Source organism: Natator depressus, chromosome 4, assembly GCF_965152275.1.
Source record: "Natator depressus isolate rNatDep1 chromosome 4, rNatDep2.hap1, whole genome shotgun sequence".
Lineage (NCBI taxonomy): Eukaryota > Metazoa > Chordata > Testudines > Cheloniidae > Natator > Natator depressus.
In genome coordinates, this window is record NC_134237.1 from 122,259,940 (window position 1) to 122,285,068 (window position 25,129).

General features: G+C 39.3%; 1 protein-coding gene across 3 annotated transcripts in view; it reads left to right on the forward strand.

Moving 5' to 3' along the window:
* The window catches only part of MXD4 (MAX dimerization protein 4), a 56,403-nt gene extending 33,892 nt beyond the window's left edge, over positions 1-22,511 (forward strand). For 2 of the 3 annotated variants that reach the window (XM_074951809.1, XM_074951810.1), the window contains exons 4-6: positions 7,476-7,590; positions 14,240-14,399; positions 16,963-22,511. In XM_074951809.1, the coding sequence (XP_074807910.1) occupies positions 7,476-7,590; positions 14,240-14,399; positions 16,963-17,111 (424 nt within the window). In that variant the 3' untranslated portion in view covers positions 17,112-22,511. The remainder of the gene's footprint in view (positions 1-7,475; positions 7,591-14,239; positions 14,400-16,962) is intronic. The other variant, XM_074951808.1, reaches the window with a different exon arrangement.
* Positions 22,512-25,129: the final 2,618 nt, after the last annotated feature.

The window sequence follows — 25,129 nt, forward strand, 5'->3', positions numbered from 1 at the left end:
GGTGTATACCTCATCCAATGCACTAAATCCCCCAACACCAATTATGTGGATGAACCCAATCACTATTCTCTCAACAGGAAAATGATAAAAGATAAAAACACCAGATGACCTGTAGTGTGAACACTTTTCACAAAGCAGTCACTCTATATCTGACCTCTCAGTCCTCATCCTTAAAGGAAACCTGCACAGCACTTTCAAAATACGAGTATGTGAGTTTAAATTCATAACTCTGCTTGACAGTAAAAATTATGGTCTTAATAAAAACACTGGCTTTATGGCTTATTACAGCAATCTGTAAATGCACTAACCCCCTTTTTTTGTCCTATGACTACAGGGGTTTTAATGAGCCACTTCACCTTGAATGGTCCCTTAGCACATATTCTAACTACTTATACTAAACCATCTGTTCATTCTTGTATTTAGCTGTGATACTCTGAGTACCTTTCCCAGACCTGAAGAAGAGCTCTGGGTAGCTCGAAAGCTTGTCTCTCTCACCAACAGAAGTTGGTCCAATAAAAGATATTACTTCAGCCAGCTTATCTCTCTAATATGCCTCTATTCTGGCATATACAGCCAGGTGTTGTCCCTGTGCTAGGGAATTCTCTGGGGCTGCTCCGCCTCTTTTATCATATTGCTCCAATTCTTTTTCTCCTAGTTTGCTGATGTGTCAGCACTTCACTGTTATTTAGGAAACATGGTGGCGTGACTATCCCTTTTTGTCTCTAAAGGGCAGCCATCAGTGGTACTCATCTGTGAACTGATTGTGAGAAAAACGCTGTAGAGACTTTCTGCCAGGCACTCTCTTTCTAATGAGTCAAGTACATCCCTGACACAATGCAGTCTGTGTTCACCTGTCCCCAACTTGCTCCAGCCCATCTTTCTGGATGCTGCTGCCAACTTGCAGAGCTGGGCAAGAATTTATACATTTGTGGTATTACAGATATTTCCCCGTATTTATGTTTGCTAAAAGATGTAGGAATAGTTTCTGGTGTCACACAAATATTCTTCTATAGCATGGACAAGCTTCAGACTTCAAAGGAAAAAGGCCCAAGTCAAAGTTTTGAACCTGGGCTCAGGATAGGTAGTAATTAATGTAGTCCCATTTTTTAAGAGCTGAAGTATGCACTGAATACTATGGAATATAAATTTGTGTACAGTGATCTAAACCAGATGTCACCATTCTGAAAAAGGATAAATACACAGGAGACTGAATGTAATAGGTAGTCAGTCTTTTCTTTGTCTTCTGCAGGAGGTTTTTGTAGAACAGGTCTAGGTTCCCAAGTCCTCAATCTTCTTGTTTTACTTCATAGCCGGTAGGCAAACTTTGACAATAATGTAATTTAATTAGGTGGTTGGAGAATGAGGTTCCATTACAACCAACCAATCAACTGGATGGTATATATGGTGGCTCTTGTTTATTGAGGGTCATGTTTTAGGGCTTGAAAAAAATACCAGTTGCCTACTTTTTAGAAAACTGAACCTATTAAAGCTAATAAAAATGACAGGGTTTCACCAATGTGGTCCCTGGTAAGAATTCAGAGAATGGATAAGGTTCTACACTGTCCCTTCCTATGGTTTCCATTTTTGAGTTATCCTCCTACATGGTTAGCTCCAGTGACCCATCTCTACTTTTGCTCAAAGCTTTCTTTCCACTGAATCCACCCCTTGCTGCAGAATTGTGCTCCAAGCAAAAAGCTTTTGTTTTTAAGAAAAAACAAATTTCTAGTTGTCTGGTTGTGAAGAAAAGCTTGAAAATGTGAACCAAGCATGAACTGATGTAGGGTTGTGTTCCTGAATCTGTAGACAGCCTGAAACGTTAGCTCAAGAGATGTGAACAGCACCACTCATTTCAGTGGGGTGTATACACTGAAGCTAAAAGATCATTTTAATGTCAACATTGTTAAGTTTTTCATTGTTGATCGTTTTAGAAGATTTGTCCAGCCAATGTGCTTATGCCTCAAACCCAAGCCACCTCCTAAACCTTTCCAAATAAAAAGCCCCAACTCATCCTTATCAAGCTGCAAAAACCGTTCACCTTCTTTCCAGATTGCTTCAGCCATGCAGATGCATGGACAATATAGAAATCTGCTGTAGAACACTGAAAATGTAGGGAGAGAATGAAATTAATGCTACTATTAAAGTAAATAACACAGGGGCTACTGCACAGATTGTATGACTGACTTTCAGAGCTATTTCACTACAGTCCACCTCTTTTTAAATTAAATTAAGCAGCTACAGTTTTTCCTGTGTGCTGTGCCAGAGTAACACACACTCCACAGACCTTGCTGCAGAATTTAGGTCCAGGGGCCCACATGAGGTCTTGTGTGTGCATTTAAGGCCTGATCCAAAGTCCTTTGAAATCAATGGAAAGCCCCCTTCTGATTTCCAGGGACTTTGACTTATACTCCATGCACACAGAACAACTTGCAGAATTGAGGCCTTAGTGAGCAAAAAAACGGTACATCTACCATAAAATGTGCTACATATATATATCTTTTTGTTGTTGTTGTTGCTTGCACAATAGAAGCACGGAGGTCTGCTATAGATAGAGAACACTACTGAATGTTCAGCTTTTAGCTCTAAGGCACTAGACTGTAAGCAACTATTTCACATATCTCATAGCTATCAGAATGTTCAAGTGCAGCACACTGGGTGCCTTGCCATGGTACAGTGCCTTAGTACTAAGAGTTTCTCTTCCCTCTTCATTAGGGCGAAATTGCTATATAGCTGAAGCATATTGTGAAATTTGAATTCGACTTGGGATTCACTGTAAAATATTTGTTGGAAATATTTATAGGGAAGGCAAAAAAAATAAAAATAATCAGGACTCTTTCTGACTGGGGCCTGGACTCTTTGTGGCTGAATAAATATGGAAAAAGTAGAATGTCATGCTTTGAAAAGCAAAGTTCATACTGTCTTACATTGCAATTAATCTTTTTTTAAATTGTGTCTAGGCCACAACTGAGTTGGTTTCTCTAGAAACATTTCTTATTAGCATTGATTGATGCTTTCCTTTTACTTACAGAATACTTTAAACAACGATAATTTTATATTTTCATAGACACAAAATAACTTTAATTAGCCTGTAAAAATATTATTAGAATCATAAATAGGATATATTTGATACCTCTCCTTTAAGAAAAAGTGTTATAGAATTTAATAGGGATTAAGGCCCTCATTCATCAATGCCCTTGAGCACAAGCCTATCGTTGGGCAGATAGTAAAACACACACACACAGAGAAAGAGTAAGGCAATTTACAGCAAAACCCTTAGCTCAATACATACAGTGTGACCAGGTGTAAAATATTAGTTGCTATACAGAATGATAACTGTATTGATTAAAAAGATGTTAACTGCAGGAGCAGGCACAGTGATTCAATGAAGAAAAGGCCTGATCCTGCAACATGTAAAACTTTTACTGACTTAACTCTTTAGGATTGGCCCGTAAGTCATTACAGGGTAAACATTCCACGAATGATTTCTAGAGGTGACCTGCATTTTAAAAAAATTATATGAAGTTACATTTAACAAGGAATGAAAATACTACATATTTTCAATGTGACCAAGTTCACATTGCTGTAACACTTCCAAACTCAGTACCTCTTCGTGAATCTCATTTCATCATACATGTAAGCGGGGGAATAGTCCTGCTATTGTGGGGAACTTTCCTGGCTTCTGCACTACCCCGGTGAAATGGGCTAGCGAAAGGATCTGAGTCCTCGCTCCCACTTCCTTTACCCAGTGGCCTCCCTGCTCTTGAGGACTCCCCTTCCACACTCCTGTCTGGCAGAGTCTTCGTAACCCCAACAAGGCTGGGCCCAGGATTCCTGGGGGGCTCGACCCCCAACCCTCCTGTGGTCACTTAGGACAGGGGCTAGGGTGTCCCCACTCCAGGGTACTCTCTCTGCACTGGGCACTTCTCTGACCCACTGACCATTACATACAATTTAAAGCAAATGAAATTATTTAATCAACAATTAATTTTAAAAAGAATAAGGGAAAATGAGAAAGGTTAAAGGAAACACTCAACCCACTCTGTGGCAGGGAACATCCCAAACAGTGTCTCTGGAATGTCAGGACAGTTCACAGTCTGCTCCTTGTAAGTCCCAGGCCGCCTTCTCAGGCCCTGGCTGTGCTGCAGGGATGCTGTGGGTTGGACACTTGCTGTGCCGGTGGCCACACGCTCTAGGTGGCAGGGCCCTTCTTCCCAGTGTTGCCCCCGCCCTGTCAGGGTTACCAATCCCCCTTCGAGTCTGGCCTGCAGAGCCTCTTGGCTGAGGCATCTCCCTGTGTTGGGCCCGCTGTCCAGGGTCCCCCCTTGCTCTCCCCAGCTGCTCACGACACCCGGCTCCGGACTGCTCCAGCCCCAGCTCCAGCTCTACTCTGTCTTAGCTCCAGCTCCACTCTGCCCCAGCACGGCTGCTGCTCTGCCTCCAGCTCCCTGGGCTGCTTCTTTGGCCCCTCTGGCTCTGGTTGCTGTAGCTCTGCTCCCAGGGCAAGTCTGCTGTCTCTGGGCTGTGCCTCTGGCTTTGGGGCTGCAGCTCTGCTCCCCAGCTCAGCTTGGGCCCCTGCTTTCTCCTTAGCTCGGCCCCACTCAGTCTGACCCAGGCAATTCCAGCTCACACTTGGCCTTTTCAGACTTGGGGTCATTGCTTTACCTTTGTTTTATGTAAACATGTATGTACATTTATCAGAATAGTTTAAGCTTTTAGCATCAGGAATACGTATATATTGAATACATTAGAAAACAGTTTAAGGAGATCTCAACTTCCAGGCATTAAGTTGGTTTCCAACCAGTTAGAATCTCATTTATGTGGAGCTGGCTCTGAACGTATCCATGCTTTGGAATACTTATCAAGATTATTAAAAGTGAAGACATTTTAAAAATGTAATATGCTTATCGCTGTTAAGGTCATTTGTCGTTTTGTATTTTTCTCACTGATCAGTGAAAAGAGTCTAGTCAGTTTCTGTTAGTTTTTCTTTCTGGTTAGTATGCACAAATGCTGCAATCTCTGAGTTGCACATAATACAGAGGAATAGATGCTTTACAAATAAAGAAATAGATAAAACTATTTCCACTGGAATTAGTGTGTGTTCACTCAGAGAGCAAGTAAGCTTAGTAAAAAGGTTCCATTTTTATATGAGTTTTTCTGGATTAACAATACAAATCCCATTTATTAACAGTCCTGTATATTTCTACATAATTTAGCTACTCTTAATCTATTGATTGCTAAAGTACAGTTTATTTAACTTTTTACTGCACGACTTTGTGTTCTAGTCTCATCTGCTTCATTGCTGCTTCTTCCTTAATCTCCACTTTCCTGATGTATGTGCAAAAATCCTGCTGGTGCATCTAAAGTCTGCTACTTGCACACACAAATGATTGTGTGCAAAGTTAGAAAATTTCCCTTTTGAAAATGTTTCCCCTAGTTTCATCCAAGAAGCAAATTGTTAATTCAAAAAAACAAAACAACCCCAGACACCTTTTAGAGGTTACAGATGTATAGACGATAAATCTCCCGGGTTGAAAGTGTCTGCATTTGTAGAAGTAGACTCTAATAATGTTATTTAACCTTTCAGATTGGTTTAAAGATCAGAATCCGGGCCCTGACTCTGCAAGCTGCTTAAGTATTCCTGTGCAATGGGCTGCTCATGTTTAGAGTTAGGCATGTACTTGAGCAGGTTGTTGAATTTGGCCCTATTCATGGGATCTTTTCCCATTTTTAAAGTTTAGATTACGAAAGTAAAGCCTTGTATTTAAACCAAAGATCCCATGCACAGACAGGAAGTCTTGTGGTGATCTTTCTCCAAAGACATCACATTTTTCAACAGCGTTCTCCTTTCCTGATTGGCTGAAGGAGGAAAAATTATCTCACATTAGCACTTTTTACAGTTATGCCATTTTAATTCACACTTATTGTATTAATTATTCATATATGTTAATCTCTGTGCATTCAATAAAAAGTAACTAATAAGTGTGATGTATCTAGTCAGACATGCAGTACTACAGATGTCATATGTTTTGCAATTATCTGTATTTTAATAGTTCATCTGTCATAAAAAGTTAAAAAATTTTTTTTCTACGTTTGTCTTCTGTCTTTGTTCATGCAAATTACATGGCCTTTTATGCATTAATAAATTGTGTTAGACTTTGTTAAATGTTGATGTTGAACACTTATTCTAAATAGTAATAAAAAAAAGCAAAGTGTAAGCAATTTTTGTTCAGAAGCATATAATTACCATGCTAAGATGGTTGGATGTACTGCAGCATGTAGCAGAATTTAAATGAAAAGTTATATCTTTGCAGAAAATGATTATTTATGGCATATTTGTAATTTTCATTAGTAATTAATTATTATTACTGCTTCTGGTGGTCTTAGGCAGCTTTAGGATCATCAGTCTATTAAGACTTTAATCTTCTCTGATGTTAAAAAGGCCCATTCATGCTAACACATGTGAAGAATGCTGATTTTAATTTCTCACTGAGATAAGACTGACAGAAAAGGGCACAAGATTACAAACATTGCTTAAGTAATTACTTGGATATCCATGTCATTGTAAAGATACATGGGAACTTCATATTGCTTCTTGTTCAATTGTATGTACAAAAAAGTAGGAAGTATTTATTTTTTAAATGCAGAAATATACTCTTGGAATGTTTTGTTTTATCACTTGGTTTGTTTTAGGGTTCTAAAGTAAAAATATTGAACAAACTGTTTTACTGCCAGCCAGTTGGTGAAAGAAAACACAGAATGCTTTAAAAACACACACAGAATACCAGCTTATAGATGTTTATCATCTTTCTTTTTACTGATGAACTGGGTGGTGTTTAATGTAGAAGGCAGATTGTTGTAGCTAGAAGTGTTACTTACGAAGGAATATTGTAGTAAACATGACAGAATATGCCATAGTTGTAACTGCTCATTTTCCCCTTTTATTTTTAGTGCAAACACCATTCTTGATGTATGGTGAAAGATAGAACATATATATATATATATATTTGGAGGGGTATATTTTCCCAGGAGATAGGGCACAGGAATGGGAGTCAGGAGACATAGTGCTCGATCCAATTCCCGTTTAAGTCAATTGAAAAACTCACTCTGACATGAATAGCAGTTGGATTGAGCCTGTTTTCTCTTCCTGGCTCTGCCACTGATTCACTTTGTGGCCTTGGCCAAGTTAATCCACATCTCTGTTTTTGTTTCCCCCCTCTAAAATGGGGATAACGATTCATACTCACACTTGCAAACTGCTTTGAGATCTAGATATGTAAAGCACTACAGAAGTGCCAGCTATTATTTCAAGTGACCTGAAGCTTTGGGGCCTGAAGCTTTGACAAAGGGAGAGGAAAGGAAGCCATTGTTGTTGAATCAACTTCTATACAGAAATCCAGGCAAGCAGATGGTGTTTGTATACAGGATATGCTATCACAGAGTAACTTTTCTACAACATTCTTCATTTTTAATAATTTCAGACGGGCTAAACTCCGGCTATATTTGGAGCAGCTAAAACAGCTTGTGCCTCTTGGGCCAGATAGCACCAGACACACCACTCTAAGTCTGTTGAAAAGAGCCAAGATGCATATCAAGGTAAAAACAAAAATATCCATCCATACTTTGTTTTCTTTAAAATAGAACCTTCAGGAATATGTATTGGTTGAAAAGGAACTTTTTTTTTTTTAGTTTTTTACAGTAAATCCACATGTAGTATTTCTGATCTTCCCTATGTCCACGTCTTTATTAAACACTGTGGTCAGACGTTTGGCTGCGTGTGTTCTTTCAGTATGCTGTCCCAGCTCCGCACAGATAGCGGAGACAGCAGACTTTGACTGAACTGCCCAGTAACCACAGACTCAGTTTGTAGCGAAGGAACTTGGTCAGGTTTATTGTTGATGAAGCACGGGATTGGTGTCTTATACTTGCTACAAGTACACTCAGTGCATGTATGCCTGTGACAACAGACGCAGCTCAGTTAATGATGGGACTTTCCGCTGTCCCCCTCGGCTGGCCAAAGACACTCCCTCTGAGGTAACCTCTTTATACACCAATACAAACAAGTTATGTATTCCTTCTGTGGTGTATCTAGGTGTCACCCTCTGACATATTTGGGTACCACACATTGCCTTGTACCTATTGGTTTAATCAAAACATATTTATCCATCATGCTGTCATCCTGACCTTATCGTTAAGATGGGTCAGCGTGTTCCTGTTATCTTTGAGGAATGTACTAGTATCGGGTTTTCTGGTACCACCCTTTTGGAATGTGTTTGTGTGTATATTCTTGTATCTAGCACTACTTAGGAATATATGTTTCTGCAATATCAGTTCTGTTCTTGCCAGATTCTGTGAGCAGGGCCTGCCTCTTGTTCACAACTTAACTTTGCTTTATACCTAGGGTTGCAAGGCATCTGGTTTTCGACTGGAATGCCCGGTCAAAAAGGGTCCCTGGTGGCTCCAGTCAGCACTGCTGACTGGGCCATTAAAACCGGGTCGGTGGCGCAGCAGGGCTAAGGCAAACTCCCTGCCTGCCTTGGCTCCGCGCAGCTCCCAGAAGTGGCTGGCATGTCCCTGCGGCCCGTAGGTGCAGGGGTGGCCAGGGAGGCTCCGCACGCTGTCCCTGCCTCGAGCGCCGGCTCTGCAGCTCCCATTGACCGGGCACTGCGGCCAGTAGGAGCTGCAGGGGCAGTGCTTGCAGGTGTGAGCAGCGCGTTCTGCATAGAACCACCTGGCCACACCTCCGCCTAGGGGCCGGACATGCTGGCCGCTTCCAGGAGAAGCGCAGAGCCAGGGCAGGCAGGGAGCCTACCTTAGCCCCACTGCACTGCCAACCAGGAGCTGCCTGAGGTAAGCACTGCCTGGCAGGAGCCCACACCGTGAACTCCCTGCCCCAGGTCAGAACCCCCTTCTGCACCCTAACTCCTTCCCAGACCCCAACTCCCTGCCCCAGCCCTGAACCTCTTTCCAGACCCCACATCCCCTCCTGTACCCCAACCCCTGACCCCAGCCCTGTGCCCCCTCCCACACCCAAACTCCCTCCTGGAGCCTGCACCCCAGGCCTGTGCCCCCTCCCGCACACATACTACTTCCCAGACCCTGCTCCTGCACCCCAGTCCCCTGCCCCAGCCCTGAGCCCCTTCCCTGACCCCAGCTCTGAGCTCCCTCCCACACCCAAACTCTCTCCCGGAGCCTGTACCCCAACCCCCTGCCCCAGCCCTGAGCCTCCTCCCACACTCGAAACCCCTTGGTCCTGGTCCCAATCCAGAGCCAACACTCCCAGCTGGAGCCAGCACCTGCTCCCGCACTCCAACCCCCTGCTGCAGCCCAGTGCCCCCTCCCATACCCTGAACCCCTCATTTCTGGTCTCACCCCAGAGCCCGCACCCCCCAGCCAGAGCACTCACCCCCTCCCGTACCCTAACCCCCTTTCCCAGCCCAGTGAAGGTCGGGGAGAGTGAGCGATGGATGGAGGGTGACCGGAGTGAGTTGCAGGCGGGGCTTCAGCAAAGGGGCGGGGCAAGCGTGTTTGGTTTTGTGCAATTTGAAAGTTGGCATCCCTATTTATAGCAGCAAAGCTTTTACTCCTACTTTAGCCCAGGCCTCGGACCAGGCCTTAGATGCAAGGCCTTATGTCTCAAGCCCTCTGGATCAAGTATTGTTTCATCTGAAGTAACACTTTAAAAATGACCTTGCAGTCCCAAGCATATAAAATGTTGATTTCTGCTCAGTCTCTGCTGGTTTATACTCTGCCTTATAACCATAATGCACAAGTCAATAATGGCTGTTCTCTGATTTTTTGAAAGGCTGGGGGCAGGCAGGTATGCTACTGCACTGCTGTTAATGTAAAAGACAACCCTATTCACGGCTGAAATAACTGATGGAGTGGAAAAGCTTATTACTATTAGTAACACTATGTGCCCTGTACCTTGACGGTCATTAAGAAGAAACTGAAAGATGGCTCCTGCTTTCAAAATATTTTTTTATCTGCTATACTAATTGAGTATAACAAAAATTACTTAAAAAAAATTCTGTTTTTATATCCAGTATTGTAGTCATTCAGTTGGTTCATTCTAAAGTTACAGCAAAGTTCACTGTGTAATGAGAAAAGTGTTAAAGGGAATATAATACTTTTTAGTAAAAATGTTGAAATATGATGGAAGAAGCCTGCTGTCATACAGCATTGTATTAATTATGCAGCTAACAGGAGTGGAACATATAGTTTTTGTCAAATATTGTAGATGAAGTTAAGCAAATCCATCCTTGTTAGTAATAAATATATTAGGGAGATCCTCAGCTGGTGTAAATCATTATAACTCCCATTTCCTTCAACAAGGCTACACAAATTTATACCAGCTGAGAATCAGGCCTCTCATAGTTTAGATTAAAGTGAATGAAAGGCCGTGAATGCTCTTTTTGTTCTGGTCTGCAAGTGATACTACCTGTATTGGGCCTTTGTACTACAGAATTCAGAACTACAATTTGCTTTGGAAAGTGACAAGTTTGTGTGATTAACCATGGAAACATCATTCAGATGCCAGTAAAGCTAGGAATAAATGCCCTTTGCTTGCTTTGTTCCTTGACCACGCTGAACATTATGATTAATCTCCAATTTTTGGAAAGTGAATAGTTTTTCTTTTTAAAGAGTTAGACTGAACCTATTCCTCTCGAATGGCCACTGGATTTCTTCTCTCCAGCAGGTGTAGAGGCTTTTCAGATTGTCAGCAATTTTCTGAAGACTGGCTGGAACTGTTCTTGTAGCTGCAATGACAGTCACACTAGTGCTTGTCTTCCTTCACTATTGCTAAAATGGCAGAATCACTTTAACAGATTTTGAACATTCCCTTCCCTTCCCCCAACAGACCTTACTGAATGAGGGAGGCAACCTAGTGACAGAGGATGTGGAAAAAGCTAATGTACTCAATGCTTTTTTTGCCTCTGTCTTCACTAACAAGGACAGCTCCCAGACTGCTGCGCTGGGCATCGCAACATGGGGAGTAGATGGCCAGCCCTCTGTGGAGAAAGAGGTGGTTAGGGACTATTTAGAAAAGCTGGACGTGCACAAGTCCATGGGGCCGGACGAGTTGCATCCGAGAGTGCTAAAGGAATTGGCGGATGTGATTGCAGAGCCATTGGCCATTATCTTTGAAAACTCGTGGCGAACGGGGGAAGTCCCGGATGACTGGAAAAAGGCTAATGTAGTGCCAATCTTTAAAAAAGGGAAGAAGGAGGATCGTGGGAACTACAGGCCAGTCAGCCTCACTTCAGTCCCCGGGAAAATCATGGAGCAGGTCCTCAAGGAATCAATCCTGAAGCACTTACACGAGAGGAAAGTGATCAGGAACAGTCAGCATGGATCATGCCTGACTAATCTAATCGCCTTCTATGATGAGATTACTGATTCTGTGGATGAAGGGAAAGCAGTGGATGTATTGTTTCTTGACTTTAGCAAAGCTTTTGACACGGTCTCCCACAGTATTCTTGTCAGCAAGTTAAAGAAGTATGGGCTGGATGAATGCACTATAAGGTGGGTAGAAAGTTGGCTAGATTGTCGGGCTCAAAGGGTAGTGATCAATGGCTCCATGTCTAGTTGGCAGCCAGTGTCAAGTGGAGTGCCCAAGGGGTCGGTCCTGGGGCCGGTTTTGTTCAATATCTTCATAAATGATCTGGAGGATGGTGTGGATTGCACTCTCAGCAAATTTGCGGATGATACTAAACTGGGAGGAATGGTAGATACGCTGGAGGGCAGGGATAGGATACAGAGGGACCTAGACAAATTGGAGGATTGGGCCAAAAGAAATCTGATGAGGTTCAATAAGGATAAGTGCAGGGTCCTGCACTTAGGACAGAAGAACCCAATGCACAGCTACAGACTAGGGACCGAATGGCTAGGCAGCAGTTCTGCGGAAAAGGACCTGGGGGTGACAGTGGACGAGAAGCTGGATATGAGTCAGCAGTGTGCCCTTGTTGCCAAGAAGGCCAATGGCATTTTGGGATGTATAAGTAGGGGCATAGCGAGCAGATCGAGGGACGTGATCGTTCCCCTCTATTTGACATTGGTGAGGCCTCATCTGGAGTACTGTGTCCAGTTTTGGGCCCCACACTACAAGAAGGATGTGGATAAATTGGAGAGAGTCCAGCGAAGGGCAACAAAAATGATTAGGGATCTGGAACACATGACTTATGAGGAGAGGCTGAGGGAACTGGGATTGTTTAGTCTGCAGAAGAGAAGAATGAGGGGGGATTTGATAGCTACTTTCAACTACCTGAGAGGTGGTTCCAGATAGGATGGTTCTAGACTATTCTCAGTGGTAGAAGAGGACAGGACAAGGAGTAATGGTCTCAAGTTGCAGTGGGGAAGGTTTAGGTTGGATATTAGGAAAAACTTTTTCACTAGGAGGGTGGTGAAACACTGGAATGCGTTACCTAGGGAGGTGATAGAATCTCCTTCCTTGGAAGTTTTTAAGGTCAGGCTTGACAAAGCCCTGGCTGGGATGATTTGATTGGGGATTGGTCCTGCTTTGAGCAGGGGGTTTGACTAGATGACCTCCTGAGGTCCCTTCCAACCCTGATATTCTATGATTCTATGACCTATATTTTCACTGAAGTCCTGGATAGAGTTTTCAGTCTGACTGTGAATCAAGAGTTAAAGTCAAAGTGTTCCTAAGAGCTCAGGTTTGTGGCAGATAAGTAGCAGCTGGAGAATAAGGAAATCTGATCAGCTGGGCTCAGGTAGTTTGATAAATCAACAAGTGTAGGTGGATTAATCTCTCTTCCAATTGGTATGTTGTATGTATCTATGTATAATATATATATACAAATGGTGCCTGGCCTTGGACAAGCCTTAATGTGAGGCAAATGTCCAAGATCAACAGTGCACATTATTCCTTCCTTCAAAAGGTCAATACGTCTATTTTATGATGGCTACTCTGAAACAGCAGGATCTTTGAAATCATTCAGGATGGCAACCTGCTGTTTGCTCTACACTTTCACGAAGCACTCTCCTCTAGAAAATCAGGCATAAACAAATTGATATGGTGAGCGAAGAGTCCTTCCAGCAACCACGGTCCTTCCTAATAAGTCTCTTGAATTTTGGTAATCATGTGAAGGCATGTAAAGTGGGAGTTTTCTATACATACCCTTACTGCTAATTCCTGCATCATTCTGGACCAACTAGCAAAAAGAATGACATATTTTTGATTGTTAATGGAGTTGGTCTCTGAGGAAAATATATTACATGTACACGTGAAAGGTCTTGATTTGTGGATATTTTTTGCATATGATTCCAAATTTCTTTATATTTACTTCCATGTTAGTGTAGTATCTTGTTCCGTTTTTTCCTCCATAAATACCTTATGTGACTTGGCAAAAAGGCTCAAGACAAAATGGCAGAAAATAATTGACATGAATAATGCAGCCATCTATATAAGCAACACGGTACAAATGTTGGGGCTGTTTTTCTTTTGAGTATTAACTGATCAGTAACTTCTCTTATTAAAACTAGAAGGGAAATTTTGGGTAGACAATAATTATCTTACTGGCTTTTTGTCTACGACATTTGGCTTTACACCTCTATTTCATAACAAATGTATGAACAGTACATACCAAGGAGAAATTTGGGGGAAAGCAAATAGACCATACAAGTAGAAAATTCACCATTAGCAAACCATTTCCAATGTAATGATATTGCAGTATTGCCTAACTAATGAGAACCTTAAATAGTAAAACTTCTCTGACCTGTGTTACGCAGGTCAGACAGTGATCAGAATGGTCCCTTCTGGCCTTAAAGTCTATGATTAAAACCCCTTTTACACCTAAGGAACCATTACATTGTGACTGAAAACTGGTTCTTGCTTGTTATTTTATTCTGTATTAATCTAATATGGTCTGTTTTTCATTTCTTTTGTTAATGATTGGTACAGTGATTTAAGTATTTCCCAGCACTAATGTAACAATAATTGGGTCTTAGTCTGAGAGAGCCTTGCCAGTTGCTCAGCTATTTCTAAGGGATATTTTCAAAGCATAGGTGTTCTATTATGGGCCAAACTCACTGCTGGCTTCCGCAGTTGAAACTACTGAAGTCAGTGGAACTAAAGAAAAGATTTTGGCCCAACATATATGTTTGGTTTTTTAAAAAATATTACATATATATGAGAAACATAGATTGAAATATTTTGAAACAAGTTACTTACATTTTAAAATTGGTATATGTTAATGATTTAATTATTTATTTTTCACCCCCAAAGAAATTGGAAGAACAGGACCGAAAAGCTCTAAATATTAAAGAACAATTACAGCGGGAGCACCGCTACCTCAAACGCAGATTGGAGCAGCTATCCGTGCAGGGCATGGAACGTATCCGCACTGACAGTATGGGATCAACAATATCCACTGATTCTGAACAAGGTAATCTAACAAGAGAGGTCTCCTGGTTTATTAAAACTTTGGACCAGCTTCTTCCACCCTTACTCAAATTTAGTAGTGTCTTATGCTACGTGCTGTCCCATTGGAATCTGTTCTATTCTGAGTAAATTCTTATGTCATCAGTGGGACTAATTACAAAGTAAGGTTACTACTTCACATGAGTAATGCAAAATCTAGCTGAGTGTATTTATGATAATCAGTAATCAATGCAAGTATTAAAAATGAAATTTACTCCAATATAATGGATTATCGTTAAGAACTTTTATTGTCTTCTGTATTGCACATTATAATTTTGTATTAAAAATTAGATTGTAAATATGTTTATTCTAATATATATTGGTAACATATTAGAAAATGTATTACAGAGTAGATGTATTGTAGTTAATATAATCCATGACTACAGCACATTTTCCAAATGCTGTTGCCCATCGTACTTGAGACTAAGGGCAAGATCCTCAGCTGCTGTAAATCTTTGTGAATTTATTGAAGTCAATGGACCTATCCTGATTTTCACCAGCTGATGATCCAGCACATGATCTAGTAGCTCATTTATCAGTTTCTACAAGGGGATGTGAGCAGCACTGTAACAAGGCAGGATTGTAAAGGCAGTAAACCATATAGAAATGTAAGAGTTAGAGTATTGGCAGCTATCTTACTGAGTGAATAACAACATAAATTCCTCTATGCCATGATTTTAATAACACATTGTGGGGACTATTCTCTCCTGATTAGTGAGATGAGTTCCCACTAACATTAATGGGAATTTTACACCTGCATCAAGGATAATATCCCCTGGTAGATATTTATCTTCTCTGTTACTTCTTGTATTACATTTTTTATTTTGGCTTGAAGTTATAATGAAGGATATAGTCAGTGTTTATTTTCTTAAGAGGTAATTATGTCCTTTTTGAAGACAGGTCCCAGTCTTGCCAGCTGTGACTTAAGGGTGGCATGTCAAATTTACCTTTTTTATTTCCTGGTTTTGATTACTTGCTGTCACAAGTTAAATTTATTACTTCAATAATAGTTTTTGTTTATAAGTAACTGCAGTGCAATTTTCTTTATGTCATATGCATGTACCATACTGGTGCCTTGGACTTGATCCTGCACCTTTCTAAGTCAGTGGTAGTATTGCCATTGACTTCACTGGGATTAGTGTTGAGCTCTTGGAATTAGATGTAGATATCCTCGGTCAGGGTGATAAGAGTTCAGTCCAAAAGTGGTCCCATTGGAATGAAAGGGACTGTTTGTGAAACAAGGTGCTGCTTGTTGTGAGCAAGAATGTCAGAATCTGACCCTTCATTAGGACATTTCTTCAGATGGCTGCTAAGTCTCTAGTACTGCTTGTCTCCTGGTTGTTTCATGTTCTTCCTCCTCTGGATAATAAGCAGAGCTAGTTGAGATTTTTCAAACAAAAAATCTTTAATTGAAAAACAGCCTTTTCTAAATCGGAAATCTTCAGAAAAATGTTTTCAGTTTTTCCACGGAAGCTGAAAGACAAAAAATTTAGTTCATTTTTTCATTCATCAGTTTATCGTCCCCTCCCATAACCCTTTTTTCAGTGGCAAAATCAAAAAAGGGAAAAGGGAGAAGGAAAATAAAAAAAAAAAAAAAGATTTTCTTTTAATAAAAAATTGAAACTTCAAATAAACAAAACATTGTTCCACTTTGAACCCCGTGGAATGAAAATTTCTGAAAATTACTAAAATTTTGGCAAAAATGTCTGTTTTTTGACCAGCTGTAATAATACATTCAGAGTTTTGTACTGCCACTTAGTATTTGTATTGCATGCATTTTTGTCAGTTTTTTTTAAAATTTAGCATTACATGGTTAGAGTTGTTTTTGTGAAGGATTGGTAAAATGGGCATATCTTCCCTTAAATTATATTGCTTAATAGACTGTTTTATTTCTGTGTAAAGCATTAGTCAGACCAGAAAATGCTTGAAAATTTTGTCCAGGATGATATTGACCACCAAAAGTTTGGGCTGTGTGATTCAAAGTATTAGTCATAAAATATGGATTTTTCAACTCTATGGTACCCTCCCTTGTTAGTTGTTATTACTTAAACTTGTTACCAAATGATGGATTTTCAGTGGCTTGTGTGAAATGAGTTGTTGGTATCAGTCCAATTCTTAGGGGACAGATATACCATAGCTGTCACTAGCTGTCACCTTTGTTGGTAGTGTCAGCAGAGACAGCTAGTATTAAATTGTCTTGGGAGCTAAACTATTATTTTTCAGCCCTAGAGATGATCTTTCCACATCGTGAGATAGTCTCTTCATACCAGGGTTCGGGACAGTATGAGAAAGCCTTTAGTGCTGATGTCATGTTGTATTTGTTATGTGGATAAATATGTAGAGGATTTAATTCCTAGGGCTGTCGGTCTGGTACTTTTCACTAAGACTGAATTTAAAAATATTATTTGGGAAAACTAAGTGTGGTTTGAGTTTCACATTAGGCTTTTAATAACATGTTCAATATCAGCCCACAGTAACTGACTGTATTCTCTACGTTTCTGAAAATCTGCCTTTTGTATTTCATTTAGAAGTAGACATTGAAGGAATGGAATTTACACCAGGTGAAATGGACAGTATTGGAAGTGCCAGTGATGTTGAAGACCACTACAGTTTGCAAAGCAGTTCAAGTGATGGTGGCTATACACATTCCCGCAGACTTAATGCCAGGCTCTCATAGTGCCTGAGTTACCAATTCAGCTCAGGACCATCTAACTGAAGCACTTATAGAAGAAAATTCCAGAGGTGTCAACTGCCACTCTTCCGGGAAACCCCAACCACAGCACTCTGAAATGGAAGTTTCGTACCCACGGTTCCCTGCGCTGTAACCACAATATTCGATATTGTAAATCATGGTTTTGCTGCAGAGAACTGTGGTTAGGTACAGTTGTGACTTAAAGCTAGCTTGATGTAGCCATTCTGCAAATTTTAAAAAATCATATCATTCCATGCAAGAAGTATTAAATTCAAACTGTTGGAAGCCTATGATGGCATAAGGAAGTTTAATAAGAAAATCATTTTGATTTTGCAGAAACCATTTTCAAATATTGAAGAATAAATGGAATCTATGATGTGTTAGTGATTCAAATCTATAAAAATTCAACTACTTTTTTTTCTTGGTTTTTTTCCTTCATGAAAAATTATTAATGCTTTATAGCAGGCTGTAGAGTATAAATTCTTTTACTAGTTGTGTTTGAGAGAGGCAGACAGAAAAAAATCTCCAAATCTCAGATGATCTTTAGAAAAAAGATCATATTAACAAGTCACTACTGTACTTCAAAATGGAGAGGAAAAAAGCCAGCTCTAATAACGACTTCATGTGGGATTATCTCAACTTTCTTTTGCTTTTTGCATTCAGCATCCAACCAGCAGCAAATCATTCTCACCGTGATAACAGAGCTAGCACAAAGCAACATTGCAGTGTTAACCTGTTATCATGGAAGAGATGACTTTTGAAACATTTCGGTATTTTTTGTAAAGAATACAGAGCTCAAATGAGCCAAATTTTGATAATTTAAACCTCTCCTTACAAGGAATGTTTGCTAATGTTTCTTTTTTCCTATTTATAGCTACCAGTACATTTTTATGGAAGGCATGGCTTATAATTACAGTATTCAGCTAGAGGATAATTAATCATTTTTTCTTCTTTTGCACGCTATAATTGCATTTTCTTTTGTTACATAAAGTGCAAAAAAATAAAGTGTATGCTGTAAAACAGCAAAGTTTTATTTAGTACTCATCAAGCTGTTCAGAACATATTTACCGAAATTGTAGCAATACTACGAAGCTGTATTTTAATACAACTTTGGCTTAGTGAAGTCATTAGAGCTTGGCTTGCTGGGTAAGAAAAATGGACCAGTCTTTGCATTATCTGTATAAAGAAGGTCTTTTAAAAAAAAAAAGAAAAAAAAAAAGAAAAGAAAAAAGAAAAAAAGCTACAAACACTTCTAGAGAAGTGATTTTAGCAAGTGTAGTCTATATTTCCTGTAAGAGATTTTGTATTATATTTTCCTAAATGTTCTCATTTACTTGTATAGGGAGGGGAATGGTACAGACCCAAACCAGAGTCTCAGGGACTCTTCACCCTTGTCATATTGTGCCTTGGTGACCATTTATGTATGTCTCTCCTTTTTCATTGTTTAAAGGCAACTAAGCTTTGTTTCTTTCAAGACCCTCTGTTTGAATGGTCAGTTGTCCATCTTATTACAAATGAAGCACTGAGAGTTATAAATTCTCTCACATCCAATCAGTGTGTCTTTTTAGTACAATTATAAAATTAGGTTTTGGTGAGAGGGTTAACCATTAATTACATTATACTTCATAGAGGCCCTCCCTTTGATTCTTCAGCACAGAGATCTACATTTTGTTAGCTTTTTGAACCAGGGTCTCTGTGAGACCAATATTAAATGGCTATGGAGACAAATGTATTGTATAATGCTATAGGATGTCTAACTGTGGTACCATTTTAATATTCAAATATAAAAAACTCATGACATACTGACCATAATGATCAAAACAAAGATTCAGTTGTTCTTTCAACATTAGACATATGTGCCCTCCCTTTGGCTTTTACAACAGAGAGTAGAAATATGAATACATTTTGTGGCAGCTTACAATCCTTGTTTGCACTCTCGCTTACTGCTTGGAACTTGCCAACAAGGAAAATGTATACTTTAAGGTTACATAACCTAATTTATGGCCATTCGTACTTTGGCTTTGGGGAGGGGGCCTAAGGTTATAAACTCTGGCAGCTGAATAATAAAAAACAACAATTAACCTTTTCTGTAATGCAGGTTTTGGTATTATGTTATACACCGTTGCATATTACTAAAATCCTCATTGTTGGGGAAAACACACAGCAATATATTCATTGTGTGTAGCTGACAAGCAGCAAAAATTACTAGCTCCTTTGGTGCATATGTAACTAATTTCCAAATCTGGAAAAATTAAGTGTTTACTTTAACACACGACTGTTAACAGGGGGGGAAAAGGCTAGTATATTGTTGCTGTTCATTTATTATATAATGAACACATTCATAAATTGTAAAGTGTTTCCTTTTGTGACAAGCAGCTCTTGCACAGAACCTCCTAATAAAAAGAGATTTGAAACTCACAGAAGGGGAGTAGAGATTTTAAATCCAACATTGTTGTACCTTATGTTGATCTGAAGTTCTCCTTTTAAAGATGAATGTGCTAATTTAATGAGTTCTTCCACGCTGGGTATCCATGGCTTTGTAGATCTTATATTTTCAATAAAAATTACTCCAATAATCTGAATGGAAATAAAAAGGGTTTTATTTGTTTTTACTCTTTTGCATATTATTATGGTAACCATTATCAAGACAAAGAAATATGGTATCATTTTCATGGAGTGTTTGTCTTAGTTAAAGCCTGATGTAATATGACACTTTCAGACATGGGACCCATTCCTGCAAATCCTTCCTCATAGAAGTAGTTCCATTGAAGTCAATGGCACAACTGATGTACTATTTGCATGAGTAAGGGTGTGCAGGATCAGACCAATAGCCCAAACAGTATCATTCCCATAGCAAAGTGCTAACAGCTCTCTCCATCTCCCTTTGATTTCTGTGGCGATGGATGGATTCCTATGATTCTGTTCCAAAACATTATTCTCCATCCTATTCAGCAGTGTTATGACATTACCTTATGGCATGGCAACTAGGGATGAATACAGTTTCCTGTTTTGCTTTGTTTTTTAAATAATTTTAAGGTGGATGTTTGTCATTCGTTTTGTGTGTAATTATTAGGGTTGTGATCAAAATAGTACAGCAAAAAAGGGAGGAGGGATGGGAGAGAGACATTTAATCATTTTCTTGGAGTAACTGCTCTTAATCCAATCATCCTGCCATGTTGTGTTATATTGTTTTTAAAATTGAGAATATCACATTTCTAAGTTTCTTTCTTTTGCACTTTCTAAATGTGGAAAGTTGTGAGGTCTACAGGCGTATGGGGCTGGAGCTTCTCTCCCATGGAAGAAGGCCTGGAGGAAATTGCCATGAAATTTTCTTCGCAGAATTTTCTCAAATTGTTCCATAAGGAGATGAGGAGGTTTGACTGCTCTCCTACCCATGGAACAAGGAGGAAATTCTGCCTTCAGAACCTGCAGGTCCCAGGGTATCTGCAAGAGGCCAGGTCCCGGCCAGGATCTGTGCCTCTACACTTGTTCTGGTGCCTATTGTTCATCACCTCCTCAGCTCTACTTGGGTCACGTTGTGAGTATTTTCTGTACCACTGCCTGGGTGGGGCAATGAAAAAGTCAAAGCAGCTTAAGGCAGCATTTATTTTTTTCAGATTCCCCACAAGACTTAGGGGGACAATGGATGTCCCATCCTACCCTCCCCAGGTGTGTTTCCACAAATTAATGGATGGCTAACCAACCTACCCTCCCCTTTTTAGAAGAGTAAGATCTGTGCAAGAACTGGATACTGTATTTCCTTATGCAAAGCTCCTACTGACTTCAATGTGAGTTTTGCCAGAGTGAAGAATGCAGGAATGGGCCAAAAAAAAATTAAATCTGTGATATGCCCCCCCCCCCCAAAAAAAAAAGAAAAAAAAAGAGTGATAGGGCTAAAATTCATGTCTGGTATTTACAAAGATACTAAATGTTAATTTCTTATTGTAAAACTTTCTTCAGATTTGGAAGTATTGTCTGCTAGGACCTGGTACAACTCACACTTAAGTTAAAGAAAAGACTCTCACTGACTTGAATGGGTATTGGATCAGGCATATCAACTGCAACTTAATTTTTTTTGCAAGCAGGTAGTTTGTAACAATCTGGAGAGTACATATGACAAATGGAGAATTTTTTGTTTAATAAATATTTACGTGGTTTTTGTTTTCTTTTTTCCACAAGTTCTATCAAACCAATGTTATTTTAGTATTTTTCAGTTAAAATGATAAAGTAATTAATCACAACGTTTTAAAAAACAGTAAGATTGTGTACATGTGAGTTTGGTCTACAAGTGTGCTCTTGTCTACTACACCAATACTTGCTCAACTGTGGAATACAGTCCCCAGTTCTTTTGCAGTTGTATAAAACAGTATATACGGATAGGACGAGTGATCATTTGACCCTTTTATCTATGTTAAATCAATTATTAATCTATTTAATTGTCACTGTTTTTTTCCTCAAAGGTCATTTCCATGTGCAAATAAAATGCTTCTCAATTATGAACCCAGTCAGCACAATCACTGAACAAAGGATATTAATTTTATATAATTGTTTTGTGAAGTCATTACCTTATTAATGTTTAAAAACCAAATTTCAGAATCCTTCTTAATTATATTTATTTACTGCTAGAGGCCAGCACCTTGTGTTTAAAAAAAATTGTGTCAAAACATTCAATCCATCAAAAATGTCCTTTCCAAAACTGAATGAATGAGATTTCACCAACAATGAATGTGTGTTAGTGTGGTTAGTGAATGAAAGGCAATATTCCTAATTGATAGCTCCAACAGAAATATCCAAGTTATGTGTACTACGTAACTGCTTAAAATGAAGGTAAAGTATAAGGTGGGACCTACTAGAAAGCATTTGGTCATGTGGGCCTGTCATTATCCTAAATTCTAGAAATGAATCCCAACGAAGATTACTGGTGACCCAAGCACACCTATAGAAAACTTGGTAGTGAATCATAGTGAAGGCAGTCTAACTTCAGAACTTCAGCCTTCAACTTTGCATAGGTAATGTGGGTATAAAATATGGTAACATTCAATTTATGTGGTTTAAAGGGTCTGTGCAATAAGTCTTAATGGGTGATATTTCACTACATGTGAAGTACAGGGTAGGCACTGAAAAAGAGCCTCCTGCTGTGGAGGTTTATGTTTCTGGTGAAATTCTAGAGGTGTACTGGGTGCGTTCTGTGCCAGAGCCATTGGAATATATATCTGAAAAGGAACGCTTCATAGCTTCTAAGATGTATTATATTGTAAAGATTCATTTGTACACACGTACATGGTGCATGCTACGTGTGTAGCACACGCTGAAAGAATTGTGTTATATTATTCTTTCCTTGTAATATAAATACAATTTTTATACCTGAGATTTGTGGTGGTTTTCAGTTTTAATTTTTTCTTCTTTCATCATTTGTTTTGTTTGTGTACTTTTCCTTTTCCTTGCAATTCATTTCACACAGGGTTAACAAACATTTTATAAAAAGCTCATTGGTAAAAGACCCTTGCAAGTCTTCATGGTGGTGCTATAGCTAGTTTGGAGCTACCACTCAAAGTTCTCTGCTAAATATACTGGCCCAAATAAAAATGCTACCTAATTCCACTTTAGTCAATAGCATTACACCAGGAATTAATTAGGCCCATTATTTTAAAAGAGTTGGGTTTTTTTTTCTTAACATGTATGCCCAGAACTACCCTAGAACATGCATACCAATACTGTATTTGTGTGAAACCAAACCAAACTAAAAAAACCAGACATTAATTTCTGCTCTAAATATGAAGAAAATATAACCACTTAAAATCATTCCATCTGTATACAAGGTATAACCAAAATGAGGCGTTAACACAGCATAGAAAGCTGTATGTTTGACTAAAATGTGTTTTACTAAACTGAGCATAGACCTCACATCAAAAGTGGTAGATATCCTGATTAAAGACTGAGTTTTTGGCCTGCTAATGTGAGAATAAAAAATAAATACAGCAATTTAACATGCAAAAGCACATTGGTTATATCATTTCATATTGAATTGGTATTCAGCAATATGATCTCACTTGTCTTTGTTCCATAGTGAGTGCTTCTTACCCATATTTCCTGTGCAGGTTTAAGACAGATTTATTTCAATACATAATAATTTAGGTTTTAACTTGTAATGAATCACAAGAAATTTGTCAAATTGCAATTAGCCTGGATTCAGATGAGTTGTATATCAGACTGAGAGTCTTTGTTCTTCTGTAGAATCACTAAAGATTCTTACACAAAACATAACTGAACCTTCACAAACTATTCTTTCAGTAGAGCTTTGAAAATGCAGGTGGTGCAGAATGCGTACAAATGGCAATTTAGCAAATTATTAGATTATAATAAATTTTTAATAGAAAAAAGGATTTAATCATCTTAATTTGTTATTTTGACCTTCGCATATTTTGGGGCAGTACTAAGGTGAGGTGAGTAGTGCGGGACAGCTGCGGTAATAATGAATAATGAAAGATAATGTGACAATACTTTCATAAACAGCATGTAATTTGTGGATTGTACGGGCCTAATCTTTTAATATATTTATAATTTGTTTTCTTTACAGTTAGGATACATTTGATCTCCCAATTAATGGTGGGCTGTTTTGCTGGTTAAATATTAAAGTGCCTACAACTTTGAAGTATTTATTAATTGGGCAAACAAACATTTTATACCACTGTGCAACTCAATTTAAATTTGAGAAAGAGCCATAGATGGTAGATTAGTCTCATGATGATGTAGCCAACAATTTCTTTTAGAATAACCAGTTTACAGGGGTTTTAGTGCAATGTTTCAACTGATTTGCTCCAAATTCTATGCTACCTATAGCTTTTGTAATAACCCTCTCAATTCCACAATCCTTTTCAGTTTCAAAGGATACTGGTCCAGGGACTCCTCTGCCCCCAGGTGATTATGGGTTGATGGGTGAGCTAGGGATGGGGCCTGGCACTAAGGTGGGTAAGCAGGCTGGGTCTGGGTCAAAGGGTAGGGGCTTCTTCCCTCTCGTCCATGAAAGGCTCAGCTCCAAGACAGAGTAAGTGGCACTGCAAGAGGCTAGAAAGCCATCTCCACAGCTTTTTGCAGTGCCACTTCCCTCATCCCCCTCACTGTGAGGGTGGGGAATAGCTACTCTGCAATTTGATGCAAGCAGAGCCAAGGAAGCAGAAACAGAAGGGAAGGGGCAAGAGAGCAAGTTACTCTTCCCATTCTTTGCCCTGGCTCCTAGTGTGTGTACAGAAAACATGTCAACTTGTAATGAACAAAAAGAAAAGGAGTACTTGTGGCACCTTAGAGACTAACCAATTTATTTGAGCATAAGCTTTCGTGAGCTACAGCTCACTTCACTGGATGCATAAAGCCGCAAGTACTCCTTTTCTTTTTGCGAATACAGACTAACAGGGCTGCTACTCTGAAACCTGTAATGAACAAAGACCACTTAGTGATAATTAAAATGATTTTTTATTAGCCCAGCTATGGGCTTTACTCTAAACAGTGTCCAAGAGATTAACCCTCCAAGCACGCCAACTTCGTGCATCATGTATGGTAATTACACTAGCTAAACCAGTATCACTAGTAGTAAGAGATAGACAGGGTAAATAGGGACCTGAAGAAGAAATAGAATAATGTAAATGATGCCATAACACCTCTCCCTTTTTCTATTTACTTGTTTTTAGAGCCAAATTTTGCTCCTTACATACCAGTATAAATCAAGAAATTACCTCCAGATTTACACTAGAGTCTGGCTTTCTCAGTTTTTTTAGTTTCTCACTACCATTCTAAATCATATTGGTAAATATCTGTTACACAAAAAAAGTTTGTTTAATCCAACTGCACTAACATTTCAGGTTGGAAATCAGCAAACCCAATATAAAATATGGGCACATATATTCTGTATATGAAAATTTGTATCCAACAGCACGCAAGGAAAATAATAAGCACTGTGATTTTTTAGCAGCACCAGAGTCTCAGCATTGAATCTCTATTGTTCCTGT